The sequence below is a fragment of the Bemisia tabaci genome, chromosome 4, assembly GCF_918797505.1.
Source record: "Bemisia tabaci chromosome 4, PGI_BMITA_v3".
Taxonomy (NCBI): Eukaryota; Metazoa; Arthropoda; class Insecta; order Hemiptera; family Aleyrodidae; genus Bemisia; species Bemisia tabaci.
In genome coordinates this window covers 26,974,151-26,994,868 of record NC_092796.1, presented here as the reverse complement: position 1 = coordinate 26,994,868, position 20,718 = coordinate 26,974,151, and the positions used below count along the sequence as shown (strand labels likewise).

General features: G+C 38.2%; 1 protein-coding gene across 1 annotated transcript; it reads left to right on the top strand.

Annotated features, from left to right (window-relative positions):
• The first annotated feature begins 4,480 nt into the window (after positions 1 to 4,480).
• LOC109044441 (cytochrome P450 4V2-like) lies at positions 4,481 to 14,659 on the top strand. Its single transcript, XM_019062161.2, has 7 exons — positions 4,481 to 4,765; positions 5,842 to 6,038; positions 6,530 to 6,584; positions 7,457 to 7,557; positions 8,443 to 8,674; positions 12,847 to 13,026; positions 13,745 to 14,659. Exons 1-7 carry the CDS (start codon positions 4,597 to 4,599, stop codon positions 13,912 to 13,914), a joined length of 1,104 nt encoding a protein of 367 aa, XP_018917706.2. The 5' UTR covers positions 4,481 to 4,596; the 3' UTR covers positions 13,915 to 14,659.
• Positions 14,660 to 20,718: the final 6,059 nt, after the last annotated feature.

Here is a 20,718-nt window from a genome sequence, read left to right as displayed (position 1 = left end):
TTTTCCATTTATAAATTGAAGTATGACAACGTCGCAAACCGAGACACGTGGTTTGAGAGTTTCGCCGTCGACATGTAAGTACTTAAATCGTAATTTTTTCTTGAATTTCAGGCAATTTTGAGTAGCTCTCAAAACACGGATAAATTTCGTCATTACGAACATTTCAAAGCAATCAGCAAGGGAATATTCTCGTCATCCGGTAAGAAAAGTTAAATGCGCAATTTTCTCTATTTTATCTGACTCTCGGTGAAAAAGAGGTAATATATATATTTTTTAAGTAATTGTTTTAGGATCTGATAACTTTCTTCCTAGGTTGGTAAAAATTATGATCTGAGAATTAGCCAACTGCATAGGCGTAGCCAGGTCATTTTGCTGGGGGTCAACACCCTCCCAGCTCAGTGGGGGGTCCGGGGGGCCGCCCCCGGAATTTTTTTTTAAATTTTAACTAAATTTGAGCGCATCTCGAGGCACTTGTGGCACTAATCTTCCTTCAATTTCTGCCTAACAATCACCCAGTTCTATGCATTTTAAGGTTAAAATACTTTGAAATTGTTGTATTCAACAGGTTATTCTATTTATAGGCATCCTCTCACGGGCCACGGCGACAGAGACTTACCGTGGAAGAAGGTGTTTTTGCACCATCCAGGATTTCTGTGGGGGGAGCAGAAGATACTATTTCCAATTGCGGGGGGGCAGGCCCCCCCTGCCCCCTTCCTACGCCGCTGGCCAACTGCCGTCATTATGATTCCATCTAATCTGGTAAAAATCGACGGTGTAAGTCGGCAATCACATAACTCGGTTTGTGACGTAGCAGACTTCCTGTCACACTTCATATTTTAAACGGAAAACTACTTAACGGTAATTCTTTAAAACCGCCTTGATTTTTCTTCTCTGTGCGAAGAAAATTCTGCATAAATTTCAAGGAATGATGTCAATTTGTTCTCCTTTAAAAAAATAACATAGAAGTGGAGATTTTCAGACACCGCAAACGAGTTATGTGATTGCCGACTTACACCGTCGAAATGCTGTAGGTACACATAATTCTTCCGGCACGTTCTCATACAGAGATGCACTACAATGAAGCAAGTTTTTCTGGTAGATCTCATTGTCTCTGTGGACTCGAGCTCTCAACAGCATAAATCTAACCTATTCAGGTCACAGGTCCGAAAACAGCGCAAACATCAAACGATCATGAGTTTAACACTATGAATATTAAAGCTGGCATATCAACACAAAAAATAGCCACCCTTGATCATTCCTGGTTACACAACGGAAAAAATAGTTATTTTTTAAAAATCAATCAATTAATCCAACAGTAAAGTATGATATGAGTGCATCATCTGCAATCAAGATTTGATGTTTGGTGGTTTCGCCAATGTGGTATTTGACCATAGTTAAAATAGTCAGGCCCGGGGCTTAGGGCGTGTGCAGGGCGTGCGGCGCACACGGGCGCCAGCCTTTGGGGGGCGCCACGAAAGAAGAAGAGAGGGAAAAAAGGGGGGAAAATAAGGAAAAGGAGAAAAAGGGAAGAGAGGACAAGGGGAAAAAAGGAAAAGGAAACAAGGTTGGGCAGTGAAAGCAAGGAAGAAGGGGGGAAATGGAAGGAAAAAGGAGGCAAGAAAAGTGAAAAGAGAGTCCGCGAGAAAGGGGGGGGGGCATAAAAACCATTGACAAAATACAAAGAGAATTGCCGACTAAAGGTAAATTTTCAGGACAAAAACTCCACCTGGTCCATAGACGGTCAGGCGCCCCTTGACCCTAAATTTGCGGCTGTACAGAAATACAAGAGTAGGCATGTAGTAAGAGGGCGCCATAAATCCATCGAACTGAAGCCGACATAGCATTTTAGGCCACGTCCGCCATCTTGGATTTGAGAATTTTTAAACATAGTAAAAATTCGAGTTTCCGGTCGAAAAATACCCTCAGACACCGAGTTTCAAAAAAATCCATCGAACAGGAGCCGACATAGCATTTTAGGCCACGTCCACCATCTTGGATTTGAGAATTTTCAAAAATCGACTAAAAATTCGAGTTCCCCGTCGAAAAGTACCCCTGATCCCGCGGTTCACAAAGCTCTAACGAACAGAAACGGAGGCCAGAACCAGGGCTCATTTTAGGCCACATCCAACATTTTGGAGTTGAGAATTTTAAAAAATTGACTAAAAATTCGAGTTTTCCGTTGAAAAATACCGTGTGATACCGCGTTTCACAAGACTCGAACAAACAGAAACCGAGATAGCATTTTAGCCCACGTCCGCCATCTTGAATTTGAGAATTTTAAAAAATGGACTAAAAATTCGAGTTTCCCGTCGAAAAATGCCTCCTAAAACCGAATTTCAGAAAAATCCATAGAACAGGGGCCGAGATAGCATTTTAAGCCATTTCGGATTTTCGAATTTTGAATTTTTTGAATTTTGACAGATTTTGATTTAAAACGCATGATCCCCAAAATCGAAGCTCAGATCCGGATTCTTCGTAAAAAATCGATGCGATTTCATGTATCATACCCTGACACCGAATTTCAGGAAAACCGATCGAACAGGAGCTGAGATGGCATTTTAAGCCACTTCAGTCATTTCGGATTTTTGAAGTTGAAAAATTTTACTTAAAACGCGTGATACCCAAAATCGAAGTTCAGATTCGGATTCCTCGTAAAAAATCGATGCGATTTCATGTATCATACCCTGACACCGAATTTCAGGAAAACCCATCGAACAGGAGTCGAGATGGCATTTTAAGCCACGTCAGTCATTTCAGATTTTCGAATTTGGAAAATTTGACTTAAAACGCGTGATACCCAAAATCGAAGTTCAGATTCGGATTCCTCGTTAAAAATTGATACAATTTCATGTATCATACCCGAGCATAGCGTGAAGGAAAGAGACGTAACGTAGACATACTGATTCGAGCATATGAATGCAACGTGGCAACATGGGTAGTGCTCAGTGGGTCAGCGGAGGAGGAAGAATAAGAATTTATCGTGGCGAGGAATTCCTCGGGACAAAACCGAATGCTTAGCGCCGGCCGGCGCCTCCCCGTTCGGTTGTATCTCGGGCGACCGGCGCGGCGCGGCGTAGTTCAAACGAATAGTACGACAGAATCTGTACACGTCGTTAAACCTTTTTCCTTCACGCTATTTTAACATATGATATATGAAACCTCATCAATTTTTCACGAGGAATCCGAATCTGAGCTTAGATTTTGGATATTACTTGTTTTAACTTATTTAAAATCGTAAGAGAATTTACAGAATTGTCCTTGAAAATTGATCACACATTAGTGTTTTTTTCGTCATTAAATCTCTTTTTTTCACGCTATTCTAAAATTTGATGCATGAAGTTGCATCAGTTTTTCACGAGGAATCCGAATCTGAGCTTAGATTTTGGATATTACGCGTTTTAATCTATTTAAAATCGTAGAAGACATTACAGAATTGTCCTTGAAAATTGATCACACGATAGTGACTTTTTACCCCGTTTTTCTTCTACGTTCACTTAATGAAATTAGATCAACAGTTGACTCATCGACTAGTCTAGCCGAACCCCCCCCCCCCCCCCCCCAGAATCGGTCTAAAGGGCGAACGATTTTATCAGATAAGATGTGCGGTCCTAGTTTCCGGGCAATTGGCAATTGCGGTTTGATGGAAGCTGCGATGAGGAGAAACGGAAGATATGCGAAACTCGGGCGGATATTAAGTGAGAAACCAGGTAGGGGAAAGGCTTTCTTCCCGAAAAGTTAGTGCTCGGGACAACTTACATAGTCACCCGAAGACAGGCCACCCCAAGGCAATTCCGGGACAAACAAAAACAACTAAAGCGAAAAGAAGACAGAGGATCTTCGAGAAACCAATTAGAACTTAAGTAACTAGACAATAAGCTTCCATGGGACAGGGGGGAATAATCAAAAAATTGTAAATAGGATCTTTAAAAACTAATAATATGTAAACTTAGGCCTTCAGGTGATACCCTGTCACGTATCATTCTACTCTGTCATTTAACAAATAAAATAATTGTTTGGAAAAAAAAAAAAAAAAAAAAACTTACATAGTCACTGGAGCATTGTATAGCAGGATGTGGGAAACTATTTTTTTGCAGCAACAACCAATTGGATCGCATTTTGCAAAAAGGAACTAAGAGCATTTCAATGTTGCTGGGATTGTGCAGCTTAGGTACATTCTTTGCAAAAAGTAAACTTTGCGAAGGTAATTTTCGTCTTGAATTCGTAGTTTATTGGGAGTAGAGGTGAAACTAGTTTAGATGATCATTTATGTTTGCAAGGTTAGCGACATTGGAATGCTCTTGTAAATAGTATGCCAAAAAATGTCAAACCTAGCACGATTTTTGAAATCCTACAGGAGACATTAATGTGTTCTACGAATAAAGTAACCCGTTTCATACTCTTATAACTCTTTCAAAGCCAAAGGTCGTCAGGAATTACGATTAGATTAATTTTTCAGAGCTCAGGCTTAAGGGCGTCGCTCCGGTAATATATTTAGAGAAATTTTTAATTGTTCTTTCCAATAAATTGATAAGTTTAAAACAGTGAGAGTTCAAGCTCCATTATAATTTTACTCACACAGGACAAGAATGGCGAGCAATGAGAAAGATGATCAATCCCAGTTTCCGAGCAAACGTTTTGACGTCGTTTGACGAAAATTTTCGATACCATACAAATATTTTTGTGAACCTACTGAGGAGACACGAAAATAGTGGACCGTTCGACATATTTCTTCCTGTGCATTTATGTACTATTGATCTTATCTTTGGTAAGTTTCTTCATCTGCCTACCCTTTCATGTCTTTAATAGGGTCATCTAGAGATTAAGTCTTCTATAGATGCTCTCGCAAACCGTTAAACCTAGAGTAAAACCAAATTGGATCCAGTAAACTGCCAGCTTCGATAATTAGAGTGTTCGTTTTTTAAATTGGTCAACCGAAATACTCTGGAGAGCAATTTTCTTTCGCGGCCACCATCGCTCTCGCAACCGATCGAGAGCCTCCTTGATTTTTGAAGACATTCCAGATCTTACTCTCATATATTTTTCTCTATTCCAAAATTAACGGAAGATCTTGGTTTATTGCGGACGGACCGTCGCACAGTGGATCGAGTCAATATGAGAGCTCGGTTGAAATTTTGAAATTTCAAACGCGTGTAACTCCGTTTAAATAAAACTTTGAGATATTAAAAGTGGTTCTATTGGTTTTCTCGTGAAATTTTCTTCCAGGGCCACCTATTTAAATTTAAAATGTGACGAAATAAATATCAAAATTTGCAGTTTTACTCAAAAATTTCATGTCCGACCTCTCTAATTGACTCGATCCACTGTGCGTCGCGTTGTTTAGACGAGTTACTTGACTGATAGACAAAGATAGTAACTCCTAGGCGCATGCAATTATTCGTGCTCGATGGAATACCGTGTTGCATACACAACAATTTTAAGGCGTTTTGAATTTCCTCATCTCATGGCACAGCGCGTGTCGTGTTTTTGAGAGTCGTTGACAGTGGCGATTTTTGCAAGTTGGCATCACTATTTTTTCTTCATTTAAATGTATGTTCAACTATCGATTCTTGTTGAGGCAATTTTCCTCACCTATAATCGATAATTTTAATGGATTTAAATGGAAGAAAAACACTATCGCAAACTTGCAAAATCGCCTCTGGTCGCTGGTGTAGAATCACTCTACAAATTGCGGCAAAAAAGTAAGGAATAAAGGGAAGGAAAAACGAGTCTCAGGTAAAAAAGTTGACCGGTGAATTTTATGCATGCATTCTTAGTTATTCCACTTGGATTCAATGTTTATATAGATGAATAAATTATAGTATTTTGATTGATTACATGCAGACAACATGATGGAGAGCCGCGTGGATGTTCAAAAAAATAATTTTACATATCTATCGTCAAATTTAATTACGATCTCGGAAATGGTCTTTGAGAGAGCATTTGCCCCGCTTTTGTGGCCGGATTGGATCTACAGGCTGTCAGGAATGCAAAACTTGTTTGACAAACTGCTTGGCGAGGAGAAAAGTTTTCTGCAAGAGGTGAGTTAAGTATTGAAAATCAATATCTTTCATGCTAGTAATGAATTATTCAGTGTACTTAACTTCATTATGTTAGATATAGTTTTTTATACATACATCATAGATTTTACAGACTTCTTAAAAATTTCGCGGAAAGCTGTGCTTTAATCATACCCCATGCAGAAAACATCCGTTTTTGAATTTCATACAAAATTGACGCATTCTGCAACGTAAATTCGGAGACAGGCTTCAGGGAGAAATTTAAGGAGTAACGGATGTGAAAAATTCTCTAGGTTTAGTTGCAGACTTGAAATTTTAAAAATAGGTACCCGATTGCATCAATTAAAACTAAAAGATGTGATTTAAGTAGGCTTTGGCTGAGGAAGACTTGTCTCTTAGATTCTACCCTCTTAAATGTTCAGTGTTCTTATTAAATTTAGACTCTCGTTCCTTATAAGATTTAAATAAAAAAATGAGATTAATTTATTACAATTGATTGAATTTGGTTACAGATGTTGGAAAGACGGATAGTCACCCGAGAGGCGAAGAAATTGTGTTTTCCACACGGTAAGTATGAAACTAATATCTTATCTAGCTAATTGAATTAAAATTAAATTACAAATGAAGATATTTGATTGGTTTAATGGTGGAAAAGCCGGTGTAAGCATAGGCGTCGGTCGGTGGGTTCTTTCACCAATTTCAAAAATTTCAATTTTCAGCAGCATAGCTAACTTTAATTAGAAAATGCGAATTTCAGTTGGAAGTTTACAAAATCTTCATCTGGGTTTTATTGTAACTCTCGTAGGAGAACAGTTCTCCGGCAATGTTGCAGGTCAGTTACTGACCTACAACATTGCCGTGCAAAGGAAAAACGCCGTATGAACATTCGAGAGTTGCCAAATATCCTCCTAGAAAATGTTTATTTTTGAGGAGATTAATTAATATTTTCCCTCGAAATTTTTAGAAGCTTTAGGTGAAATCTCGTACAAAATTATCTGAAAAATGGAAAGGAAAATATTCATAATTTTACCGGGAAATTCGTGTTTTATCAAAGGAAATTCGGCAACGCTTGAAGGTTCATACGGCGTTTTCCCTTAGCGGGGCATAATAGTACTCGTCGCTTGGCTGACAAAAGGGCGTAACTGTGCAATCAGAGATGAGACCGAAAAAGCATTGAGGTTTATGGACGACAGGGTTCATAGCGAAATATAGTTATGTCCATAAGTCCACGCCCACTTGCTAATACAAAAATAATACCATGTTGCTGAACCTTAATGGTCCTCTTTTTGACTCTCTGAAAATTCTGATTATTTTCGCTCATGTCACTTATATTTGGTGCTTCACATGACACCTAAGATGGAGCAATTAAAATTCTGATAATTTACCAAACAATACTACCATCCAAAGAGTTCAACTAATAGTTCTTGCTCATTCTCTAGAAAAATTGCAAACATTCCTTGAAATAATGCTAAAAAACCTGGACTCGGGATTCATTTCCAAGGATCGAGTACTCTCGGAAATGACAGAGATGTTCATAGCTGTGAGTATGCTTTGTGAATATTTTGTTTACTTGATAATTCAGAGTCCCTCACATTTTTTTCTGTTTGTAATGAGAGCATGCGTTTCAAAGAGAAACAAGCACTTTTTGTTTATCCATGAACATAGAAAAAAATCGTTAATTTTTTGCGTTTGAGCGTCGAAAAATCTATGCCCGCTTATGTTCTACGACACAAAGCTGAGAGAATGTTTCTACTTGCCTTTCCTATAGGGTCGTGCAATAATATGGTTGCATTGATTTCCGCATCGTAACTAATAATATTTTTTTTTATTTTTTTTTTTAAATTGGCTCTTATAAAGCCGTATTATGTTGGCCTATAATACCGAGAATCATTACTCAAGTTAGGTATATCTGCAATTCCCTTGCATGAAAGATACAAGAAGGGTAGTCTTCTTTAAGCAAACATGGCATTTATGATAACACAAAAATTTGGATAATATCTCACTATCAGTGGTTTATTGCGCGACGCTAGCTTCCGCAGTGCGAGATAGCTAGAAGTTATTCCTGTAAAGGCTGAAGGATCATTTAATCTTATCGAAAACCGATGATATTGAATGGTCGCTTACTGTCATAACTCTTCGAGCATCACTCTTTCATTACATTACAATAAGAATTGGACTACATTTTGCAATTCGGAACTATAATTTCTAGCTCATCTGTAAAAACACGTATGTGCATAAAGAAACTGAAAGTACATACGTTGTTTCTAAACTGAGCCAGAAATTATAGTTCCTAATTGCAAAACGTTGTCCAATTGAAGATAGCGTATACTATATCCAAAAAAATTCAACCTATTTCATGTTAAGATTTGAATGCTCACAAGGCCCTTCATTAATTATAATCATATCTTTTTTTCGATGACACAAGGGTTCAATCAGCACCGCTATAACAAACGCATGGGTATTTAAAATGCTTGCTATGTTCCCTGCGATTCAAGATAAAGCTTACCAGGAAATTATAGAAAATTGCGATGGGACTGAGGTGACACCTGAAAACCTATCAAATCTCTTTTACTTAGAAATGATCATTAAAGAAACGCTCAGACATTTCACGATTCCTGTGATGGGACGGAGAATTACGGAGGATCTTCAGGTCAATGGTAAGTACAATATTTTTGCTAACATGTGCCCAAAAATGTCGAGGAGAACCCCAGTGCCTGGTGTTGAGTCAAAAAGGCCAAAAAAATGCATTGCTCTTGCCCGCGGCGCACAGTAGATCGTGTCAATTGGAGAGGTCGGACATAAAATTTTAGACATGAACTGCAAATTTTGATGTTTATTTCGTCACGTTTTCAAGTTCAAGGGGTGCTGGTAGAAGAAAATTTCACGAAGAACCCAATGGAACCACATTCAGAATCTCAAAGTTTTGTATAAACGGAGTTATAAGTTTCCACATTTTGTCCGACCTCTACAATGGACTCGATCCACTACTAACGCGGCGGTTACTAAAGTCAGATGCTGCTTTAGAGAATTGTTGCGTTTCTTATAAGTATCAGCATTTGCTCTTTTAAGACTTAAAAGACTCAACGTATGCTTACATACATGGTTGAGACCTGGTCCCAAGTAGCAGTGATCGCGATAAATTGCGATTTAATTGGAGAATGTATCGCGATTTTATCGACGTCGCGATTTATTGCAATATTATCGGGAGAAAAATCGCGATAAATTGCAACAAAATCGCGATATTATCGAACGCGATTTTATAGAGATAAAATTGCAATAAATTGCAATTTTTCATCAACGCATGAATGACGCATATGAAAGATGTTTCTATTCCGCCGCCGCCGTTTTTACCGAGATCCGTTGGTAACTTAACCATCTCATTTTTTTTTTATCAATTATTAGTATAATGTTACAAAGACAGACTGGTAAGCTTACCTGAAAACCGGTATTTTTACTGATTTTTTCAGGTAAGAATACCACTTTTATTGGTAATCAATCCCCGGTAACTTTACCATTTTATCTCGGTAATTCTACCACAGTCGATGAAAACTATTGGCGTTTTTCCCAAGGTCCATCGGTAACTTTGCCATCTCACTATTATTGGTAATTTTACAGAGACAGAATGATGAGATTACCAATAGAACCTTATTTTACCAACCGTATTTCAAGGTATGAAATAAAATACAGAGGAGGGAAAATTAAAAAAAAAAACAAGCAGTGAACTCCAACACAATGTGTTGATAAGGCGCGTCATTAACTCGCACATATCAACCCCTTTAGTTTTCATTTACAGAGATTTCAAAAAAGGCAAGCAGCACAACAAGAGAATTCACGATCCAACACTGCAAGGTCAACGACGCACCTTCACGAGACCGTGTATTGTGAATCTAGAAAGCTATTCGAACAAATTTAAGTTTTTTGATCTGCCTCAAGCAAAATCTTTTCAGATTCTTGAAGAAAAGTGCTACGGAAAAATTTAAGCGAAGAAAGGAAAAATTCTGTCGAACTCCTAGAAGATAAAGTCGATTTAAAGGTATTTTGGGGCTTATTTTGGGAGTTGATTTCGGTAATTTTCGTTGCGCGAATCGTGTTTTACGTGAAATTCTGGTCAAGAAACATGTATCAGAATGCCTAAAATCGTACCTTGTCTAGTGGTCCATTGTCTTAAATATGTCTTGATTTTGTTATTTTAAACGTCTTTTCATGCAAAGAAGCTCAACCATGCCCATGCTTTATTCATTCATGAATTGAAAGTAAGCAATCCACATCCCGAAAATCTACCGATTTGCCGTAAAAAATCGCAGAAACTTGATATACCAGGTCGATGTACCCACTCTTTGAATTTACCAATCAATTTAGTGAGTGCACGTATGTGAAAGTCAAAATGCTATAGTCATTTTGGGTGCATTCATTTTTCATGAAACAATTGTAAGTAATTTCAATCCCGAAAAACCATAAATTTTCCGTATAAAATAAAAAAAATCAAAATATGTCGACTCCCTGACGTGAAAATTAAATTCTACGTGTGAAAATACTTATGTATCGATATGCTGAACAGAATGCCCGCCTCTCCTCGTAATTTACAAACCGTTCCTATACTCATCTCAAAATTTTTCTCAGAGCTTTGTGTTATTATCAGCTTCCATTTAAACCCCGGTTTGATGGCCGAATCGGCTGCCCAAAAAGCAAGCCATTTTTGAAGGGCTCTATGAGAAATTCGTGATATTATCAGCTCTCAGGAAATCACTCCATGGGTAAAATTGCTGGTATAAATTTTCGAGTGCTTAAAATAATCGTATTCAAGAAACTAAGGCATTAAACTATGGAGTCAATTTCGTTTTAATAATATAACGGGATTTACTTGTCTTCAGGTCAAAACTCATACAAGAAAGCCCCTTGCAAGAGGCTAATTTTTTGTAATTTCACTCAATTTTTTCTCCTTTTTATAATTGAATTGCTTGTCAAATTCTGAGGTCAATCATATTAAATTGTAATTTATACATTTCTTTTTTCCCCCTTCATTTTATTTTTTGTTTGGAGAAGTTTTGTTGATTTCTTCGGATTTCGAATACTGTAACTTCTCTTCTAATTGGCCGATTTTTATGAATGAGACCTCTTTTAATTCGTGTTTTAACGGAAAGTAAGGAAAAAATTGCTAAAAACTCGCGAAACAATTTTTTTTTTTTAAATTGGACGAATCCTAGCGTGACGGTGAAATGGTTAATGAAGCGTAAGTAATTGGGCGAGGGGCTGAGGATCCCGGCCTCGCTTGGCGACCGTCATTAGCCAAGTCTTTGTAAGTTTAATGCGATTAAAAGAGGTCATGGACTATATTTTACTAAATGGAAAAAATGGTTGTCTATTATCATTTTTGCATTTTAATCTTTGATATTTATATATAAGGTGAGTATTATATATAGATGCAAAAATTAAAACATAAATTGAGTTTAACAAATTTTATCTTAGAATTATTCCATATTATTTAGATACCATTGAATTTTAGCTTACTTAAGTTGAGCTCAAATTTAGTTACTTTTTCTGTTGTTTTTCGTATTGTTCGTCGAGACGCCGACGCAGTGATCAGGAGCGTGGGGAAGAGAGGGGTAAGTGGATTCCTGTATGAGCCACGTTTAGCTAATGGTCTAATGAGTCTCGAGGCTCATCACAGATTGCACTTACACAGATTGCACTATCATGAGTGGCGGTAGCCACCACCGGGCAAGTAACCTATCCTCCAACAATTGGCAACACAGCACAGCCCGGTCGAGGCAATGACACCATAGTTACACGAACTTGGCTTATTTGGGTTTTTCAGAGCACGGGTACCAACTTTTGAACAGTATAACCGAGGTTACAGATCTGTCAAAGCAACGTTTTGAACAAAACGGAGGAGTTAGATTCTCATTCCGAGAGTGCCGACCTGCTCAGCCATCCTCGAATCAATTCGCTTGATTCTGCTTATATATGCATATTTTAAATCAGCGCGTCGCATTCTTAGGCTTTTTTTAAAAAAACCAAGTAACGTAGACTCTTGGTATTCACTGCACATAAACTAGCGACCCCCAGAATGAGAAACAACTTTAAATCATAATTATTGATGGATAAATAAACTTTTTACACGCTTTGGAAAATCTCAAAAGTTCGCGGTAGTCACTTTTCGGTAAGGAACTAAGGGACTCGGTTATTGTATCGAGCAGGGTTCGAAACGATCGCAAAGGCGGTATACTACGTATACGCGCCAAAATCCAATGAAAAATCGGTGTCAGTCAACGCAAAGACATAAGTTGTGAGGTTGCGAAGCGCCGATCCATGTATAAGAGGCTTCAATTCGCACATGCAAGTCATATATCGGTCATAGCATAGTGACAATGTGCTGGCCTTCCACCGTAGCGATTGGGGTTCGAATCCCCGCGGAGGCTCCGGGGATTTTACGCTCGTCTTCGTCAAAGGACCTGACGGCTGAACCTAACGGCAATCGGCTGACAACTTTAACCTTAACCCCTTTTTTTTGGCGATTTTATCAATCGCTAGGATCATCAACATCTGAGCGATCATCTTCGATCTTATCGCGATAAAATCGCAATTTTTTCGGGCCGATAAAATCGCAATAAAATCGCAAAAAGATCGAGGATAATCGCTCAAATGTTGATGATCCTAGCGATTTTATCGCCGATAAAATCGAGGATAATCGCGACTTTATTGGCGATAAAATCGCGATTTTTCCGTTGAAAAATGCTACTTGGGCGTTTGCTGACTCACTGATTTCAAAACTGCTCAAAATAACTGTAATAGTGTAAAGTGTATAACTGTGTGTCTTATTTTTTCGCAGAAGAACTTATCATTCCTGCAGGAATACAAGTTTTTTTGTGCACGTACGCGCTTCACCACGAAACTATCTATTGGCAAAAACCAGGAGAGTTCTACCCAGAACATTTTTCATCGGAAAATGAAGCAAATAGGCCTAAAGGAGCATTCGTGCCGTTCTTGAGCGGACCTCGAGGATGTCCAGGTACGTCTAAAAAGAGTTTAAGAAGCATTTGCCGAAGAAAAAATTGTAATAAATTTGCGACTAATTGAAATAAATTTTTAACATGGACCTAAATCCTGGTTAACAAGTTATCAATCTGATTCTATCATGCATCATTTTCCGAAAACACATATGATTAAAAGTAGAAAATTGGCACAACTTCATTAATTACATTCCAAGTCATATCGATATAATTGCAATTTGTTTCAAATCAGTGCTGATTTTGAGCGATATATATGATTTACTCTCCTTGGGTTATTGGGATAAGTGATATGTAACGATTCTCTGATTTGGTAAAGTGTCGAATTTTTATCGAACTTTTTAGCTGCCGGAACATTGTAGGTATGGGAGGATGCAATTACCATTCATGGCAAATTCATTTTTCTTCAATGCTACTTAGAATGAAGCGATAATTGACCGATGATTTTTCTATATCCATCCAGCTGAATCTTACTTTTCAACATGGTTTTGAAGGTTAACTTTACTTGTCAATTACAAACCTGAAAAGCGCAACATCGCGGATATTTCTGAGATGAAGTCGCCGAGAGCCGGACTTTACTCGATCCGAAATTAATTCAAAGACGATTAATTTTTTTTCTGTAATAAACGTGTTCAACTTCCCTTCGTTGTTGAAGTGTCCGTTAATATGACGGTTTAATGTTTTCGGTACATATCTGAGTTTTTAATTACTTTTTTATAGGCCACCATTATGCGATGAAGTCCATAAAGTTCATCGTTGCGAATACGATTTTGAAGTACCAATTTTCAACGGACGAAAAACCCCCGGAGGATATGAGAGATTTAGACTACCGCTTGGTGTTTATGATTTGGCCAGCCGCAGGATTTGAAGTCAAAATCAAAAGAAGGTGATGTTACCCTGCATCATATTCTTATGAATGAACTCTTGCAATCGTCTTCGCGTCAGATCCGTCTTTTTGTACCAAAAAACATCAGTTTGTCACATTGGTACATTTCTTCAGTGTATGTGTGTAAAATGTGCATAAAATGTGTGTTTTAGTTAATTTACCTGGGTCCATTTGTATATTCAATGGTTTTATAATATATCTTCAGTTACTCCGCAAGTATGAGGTAAAATCTTCCAGTTGATAAGTGGATAAGATGTTCACGACGAGGGGGCTAATTTTTATAAAAACGCAGTCTTTGTACTAAAATTTAAAACTAATAACGTGTATATTACAGTTGTTGAATATTTAATAGTCTTTCGTGATGTACTATTCAAAGAAAGACAAGCATTTTCCCTCAAAGCTAACTTACGATCCCTGTTTCCGGCGTCAATAAATCTTGAGGCCGCCATTTAACTTCAATAAGTGGCGAAGTAACCCTATTAATTAAATCGATTAGCAGCCGTGTTGTCAAGAGAGGTAGAAAAACAAAATATTTTATATTAAATTGCTAGAGGCGCAGTGCTGTCTTTTAAAAAAGTGATAGTCGAACTGAACCGATTGACTTAGCGCATTTTGAAATATGTCATCATTCACAAAACATTGGGTTTTACTTAAAATTTTTTGTTTTTAATTTTCTCCTTCCTTTATTGTGTTAGTATTTTCAAATATATGTAGTAGCCTGTCTTGTCCTAAAGGTCCTTGCCGTAGTATTGAGCCCTATTATTTTGATCGGTTACTAAGGTCCAACACACTTTTCTTATAAAGCAACACCACCTCGTAATCTGAACACTTAAAAAGCGAGGAAAATAAAGGCAATAAAACATATCGATGCCCAAAGTGTGGGATCACGTATCTTCGTTTGCAACGTCGCAGACTTTTCGTTATAGTTTATTTTTTCTTTGGAAAACTAGTCAACGTAATGTCTCCGAAAATCTCATGGTTTTCATGCTCTGAAATCAGAATTTTCTGTGTAAATTGCAAGGTATACCTAAAGTTGACTTGGTTTTTCTTCAAAAAAGTAAAATTCTGGCCATCGATGTACGTTACTCTCAAACATCTGAAATCAGTGGCGAGGCGTAAATGGACAATTATCGATATTTCCCCATTTGAGCTGTGGTAAAGAATCGATTATTAGGGTGTTCACTGCGAGCACTCTAATATAGTCGATCCTTTTCCAAAGGTTTAAATGGTAGATCGATCGATATATCGCAACGCACGCCACGCCACTGCAATTTCACATCGTACCGTCATTGTGGTCCCAGGTTTGAAAACATTTCATGAGCGGAGGTAGAAGTTCATCTCAGGGGGACCATCGTGTTTTTTTTTTTTTTTTTTTTTTTTTTTTTTTTTTTTTTTTTTTTTTTTTTTTTTTTTTGTGTTTTTTTATTTTGAACACATCTGTGAAATCAAACAAACACAAAGCTTGCTTATTAAGGATCTCTATTGCATTCTAAAGAAATAAGTAGGCGTGCAGAACACAATTTCACTGCGCAGATCTCTTGACTTTAAACGTAAAATAATGAGACATTTTCCGGATTTTGTCGGACAGGAATTCCCTGTTATTGATTTCCGTGTGTACATAGGTATTATTTATAAATGCGACTACACACGCTGAACAAAGCGCGAATTTTAATCGCGGAAGAACGGGCTTGTACTCGCATAATCGCGATGATGTCTTGACATGCTCCCGTTTCATGATGAGGCTGTTGAAAGGTGACAACTCCGCATCGAAGCGTGCGCCTCGCGTTTAGCGGCACACGATGTCTTGACAGGGCAGCGCTGCATAAAAGACAGGGACAGGTTCGCCTTGGAATAAATCGATGTATTTTTTTTCTACGGTTCTGTCCACTGTTTCTACCGTTACACCTGGTTAGCTTAGCTTATGCTAAGCTTACGCCTGTGCCGTGTTACAGCCATACTCTTTCACGCCTGCTGAAGCACAGCTTAGCTGAAACATCACAGAACTGACTATTACGTTCTCTCCGGTATACTTACTTGGTCGACACAAACTGATTGCGGTAAACGCACGGGTCGTAAGACGGGATGTTGGAGTTTTTTAGCCAGCGTGCGTAAAAAACTGCTCTCTTTGAGGGAAAATTGGACGTATTTCTATGAAACGGAACTACGTGCATCATGACGTGAGCCCTGCTATGCGTGTATTCTTATGGGTCTCAGGGCTCATGTCTTAATGCACATAGTTCCGTTTGATAGAAATACATCCAATTGTGCTTGTGTGTGAGCTTTTTCCCTTTGTAATGAGATATCAGCTTTAAGCTGAACTTTTTACGCACGTTGGCTGAAAACTCAAATATCCCGTCTTACTTCGTTAATATTGAAAGAAGCGCTTGATGGCGATTAGATCACTCACTTTTTTCCGGTTCCTAGGATTCAATCATTCAACACTATTCTGTCATGTATGAAATTAACTCGTCCAGTGAATCTTATTTCCATCGTTAGGCCGCCTTTCAAAGTAAAGTATATAACGATTAAAAATGTTTGCTTTGAGAGCAACGATAGAATTATACTGTTTGTGTGGAGAGCGGATGGATTTGCTCTTTCTCTGCTTGGTCAGCTCTTGCACCAAGTCGAATCAAAATTAGTTAAGAATATTATTAAAGCAAAAGATCATCAAAACCACTTGATGTTTACTTCACTGGATTTGTGAAACGTCCGAAATTCAGACCTCAGAACGAAAATCACATCGATCCAGGTTCAACCCGGTTTCAGGCAAAATAGCCGATGTTTCAGGCAAAATAGCCGATGTTTCAGGCACAATGACCGATGTTTCAGGCTTAAAAACCCGTAAGCTCCGGATATAGGAGCAGAAGCTCCTCCTGAACCTGGAACGTAGATATGTTCCTAAGGACCCGTGATCGCATCTCTCATAATCAGAACGTTTGCTAAGTGCACCTGATCACTCCGTTATATGTGGACTTCATTTTGAAATAAGAAACTACATTTCTGGCCCATTTTAGAAACACAATATGTGCCTTTACTTTCCCTGCACAAATGTGCGCTTATGCAGAGCCAGAAATTGTAGCTCCTTATTGAAAGATGCAGTCCGTTTATTACAAAATTAATGTACTTGAGAGACTTTAACGCGCGGGTAGAAAAGAAAGCGGGATTTGCTCAGCGTTCTTTGGCTATTTTCGAAGACTGCATACTGCATTATTATGCTGAGAAAACTTTGGCCCGAGCAACCCAGAGATTCACTTGAAGTTCAAAAACTTTGACAGGCGTTTTCAAAAGCCAACTGAAAAGTATCGGGAAGTACAGTATTTGCTTATTCCGACATTGTACTCATGAGTCTGTCTGGGGAGTTAATTTGAGAGCATCCCCGCGAAAGAATCATTTTCTAATTCAAATTTTGAGGAAACATTCAACGGAGTGCTTAGTGGTGATTCTCACAAGTTGGCAACACTGTTTTTCTCCATTAAAATGCATGTTAAACAATCGATTCTATGTGAGGCAGCTTGTCTCACATAGAATCTACATATTAAATGGATTCAACTGAATTATCAACAGCAGTGGTGAGGCGTGAATGATCGATTATCGATATTTCTCGATTTGCAGTTATAATAAAGAGTCGATTATTAGGGTGATCGTTGCGAACACCCTGTTTATCGATTCTTTTTCGTAGGTGTAAATGGCAGATCAATTGATACATCGCAAGGCACGCCACGCCGTTGATTAGCGGTATTGCCAACTTGCTGGAATCGCCAATATGGGCGTGCTTATGCTTAAGCTCTCTCCTTGTCAAGAGCCCTCTATATCGGTACATTGCAAAGAAATGAATTTTTCAGAGCGCATTTTTGATAGCTATACCTATCAAACAAATTTTTGGCTGAGGTAAATTAAGGGTGAAAAATAAATGAATCTTGAATAGACACGAATGATCATTTCAAAATGCAGTGAAATTTTAAGTATTTTGAGCTTGATATGACAGCGGGGTGTCTAATGCCCCGGAGTCGATTACACGAAGACCAGTGCTGCAATAATGAATACATTATAGACACTTTATGCTCATTAGCCAGCCACCAGCTGACATTCAAAAACCACGGGCAGATGGTTCCAAGTGGAAGCAGCTACAAAACCAGTAATCCATATTAATCCGTGCCCAGTTTATGACTTAGTGACCTGACAGACAATGACATTAACCTATCACAAATCAAAGCGCTCTTTCGACACACATCTTGATGACCGCGGTACAAGCCCAAGCTGAGTATGCACTTTGACGCACTATAACTAATGCAATGTAGGAAAACCATTGATGAATTTACAAAGGGCAGTTAAGAGTAATGCCGACGTGTTCACACTTTCAGAAACAAAAGACATTTTGGCAAAAACTACAAAAATCCCGAAAGTAGACGTCCTTGATTTCTTAACGGTCCATCAGACTGAAAAATTGCAATTTATGAATTTACAAGGTTGCCAAACGTCTCAGTATGTTTCGCAAACGTATAAAAGGAGAATTTTGCGGTTTATAGGAAATAAAGCGTGAAACCTCATATATGCAACATATTTTGGATATTTTATTACATTTCAGCGTAATTCAAAGGTTAAACAGTTCACCTTAACCACGGTAGAAGCTGCTTTGACTGATTGATTATTGCAAAATCAGGGAGTCAAGATTTAGTCATATTTCAAAAATTATTCAAAAATTGCATACATTTTTAATGCAAAATCAAAATAATTTACAATCAACCTACATACCAAGACTCTTGCTCCTGGAAATTTTTGTTCTCACAAGTTAGTGCAATTGGAAAAGAGCCTGTAACGCGTTAACGTCAGCTGCTTTATTGATCGCAGCCATTCCAATCAAGAGGGACGTAGACGCTAATTGTGTTTCTTCAATTTTTCACCTTTCCAAACATTTTTTTGCCTGAGAGAGCGCGCCATTTACTTTAGTTTTCATCTGTTTCCCCCTGTAATACTCAAGAATCTGTTTACTCCAAAGTCATTAATAAACGATTGCGTGCAGTGATAAATCGTGACCCCTTTGGCGTAAGGGTGCACCTCGCTTTCCTCATGAGCCCCATAAAGCATGGATTCGTATATAAAATAGGGTCACGTGGAAATTGAGATGCGCCCTTCCGTTAGAAGGGCGACGAGATGAAAACGCCGTATGAACCTTCAGGCGTTGCAAAATTTCGATTGATGAAACACAAATTTCCTGGCTAACCTATGACTATTTCCCTTCCAATTTTTCAGATAATATTGTCCGCAATTTCACCCGACGTTCCTGAAAATCCAAAGAGAAAATATTCATAACTTTTCTCAAAAATAAACATTTTACCGAAGGAAATGTGGCAACTCTTAAATGTTCATACAGCGTTTTTCCTTAGCACGGCAGTGTTCGATCCCCTTTCTTCAACAAGAAAGCCGAGTGGGCGAACGGTAAAATGGACGTATCTCTTCCAAACGGAACTATGTGCATTATGATGTGAGCCCTGAGACCCATAAGACTAAATGCATCACAGGGCTCACGTCATGCACATAGTTCCGTTGGGCAGAAATACGTCCAAATGTATCTACGGCATCCTCTTGGTTACGCCAAAAATAATTCTTATAGCCTTCGGCAGCGCGACGCGACGTGCGGTGACATTGAGATTTTTTTTGCGAGTTCGATCATTGTCGCCCGAATTAGGAAACCCTGCAATTAACTGACAATATTGCTGTCCGTTTATTGCTCACATCCTGACATGTATCAACATATGTTGGGTAATCGTTTCGTTTCCTCTTTCTAGAATCGGAATATCTTTCTAAACTTGCAACAAGGCAGCCTAGCTCAATGAAGCGGTGGCAATGATCCTTCGACCTCTAAATAATGACTCCTTGCGAATTGTTTGGTGTAACATGATTTCCCGCCGTTTCCCCCTTCTCGAGCGCTAATTTTTATTGTTTCATCGTTTTCACTCCGTAATTAAAATCGCCCCTGTTTCCACGTTTGTCAAAGAGGCAGTGCCGCTATACGTAGACATATGTCTTTCGTGTCTACTGATTCATTCTGCGTCAGAACGGCAAATCGATGATAATAGGATTCTCGGACGTGCACTTATGGAATAGTGGAAGGACTGCCTTTCATTAAAATCGAACGATTATGTTTCAAAAATCTTTAGTATACTTGATGCAGTGAAATCGGAAAATAGTGTGAATCTCATCATATTAAGTTGCACATTTTTTTCATTTGAGATTCCTCATCAACAAAATCACATAGAAAAAACAAGAAAATAAGGGTTTGAAGTGCTCCAAGCCAATCTCTTGATTGTTGGTTTCTAACATATTACACGTTTCGATGTTACCGCAATACCTTCCCACCTAATCTCTCTCAACCAACTGCATGTAAAATCGCGCATGCATACTCAAATGATAGATTAAAGATAAATGAATAGCCGATATAATTAAAATGAAAGGAAAATATATGCCTAGTGTACGTACAAATGGACTACATTTTGCATTTAGGAACTACAACGTTGGCTTGTCTGTGAAACACTTATGTGCGTTGGGAAACTAATGATACGTACGTTCTTTCTAAGCTGAGCGAGAAATTAAAGTTCCCAATTTCAAAATGTAGGTTTAACATCCTTATCCCTCTCACTCCTTTCCTTTACATGCTAATCAGATATCATCAATATTTTTTTGTAATATCCAGAGCCAATATGATATAAAAATCAATGACTGCAAGGAGGGATTCTTCTTCATACCCAACTTACCTATCAAGGATGAAGTCATGATTACAATAATTTTCTGCTGACAAGAGAAACTTAAT

Excerpts from the sequence above, each read along its gene's own strand:
- LOC109044441 (XM_019062161.2), top strand. The coding sequence starts at position 4,597 with ATGAGAAAGATGATCAATCCCAGTTTCCGAGCAAACGTTTTGACGTCG. Across the intron at positions 4,766-5,841 it reads TACTATTGATCTTATCTTTG|ACAACATGATGGAGAGCCGC; the intron begins GTAAGTTTCTTC and ends GATTACATGCAG. Across the intron at positions 13,027-13,744 it reads CGGACCTCGAGGATGTCCAG|GCCACCATTATGCGATGAAG; the intron begins GTACGTCTAAAA and ends ACTTTTTTATAG.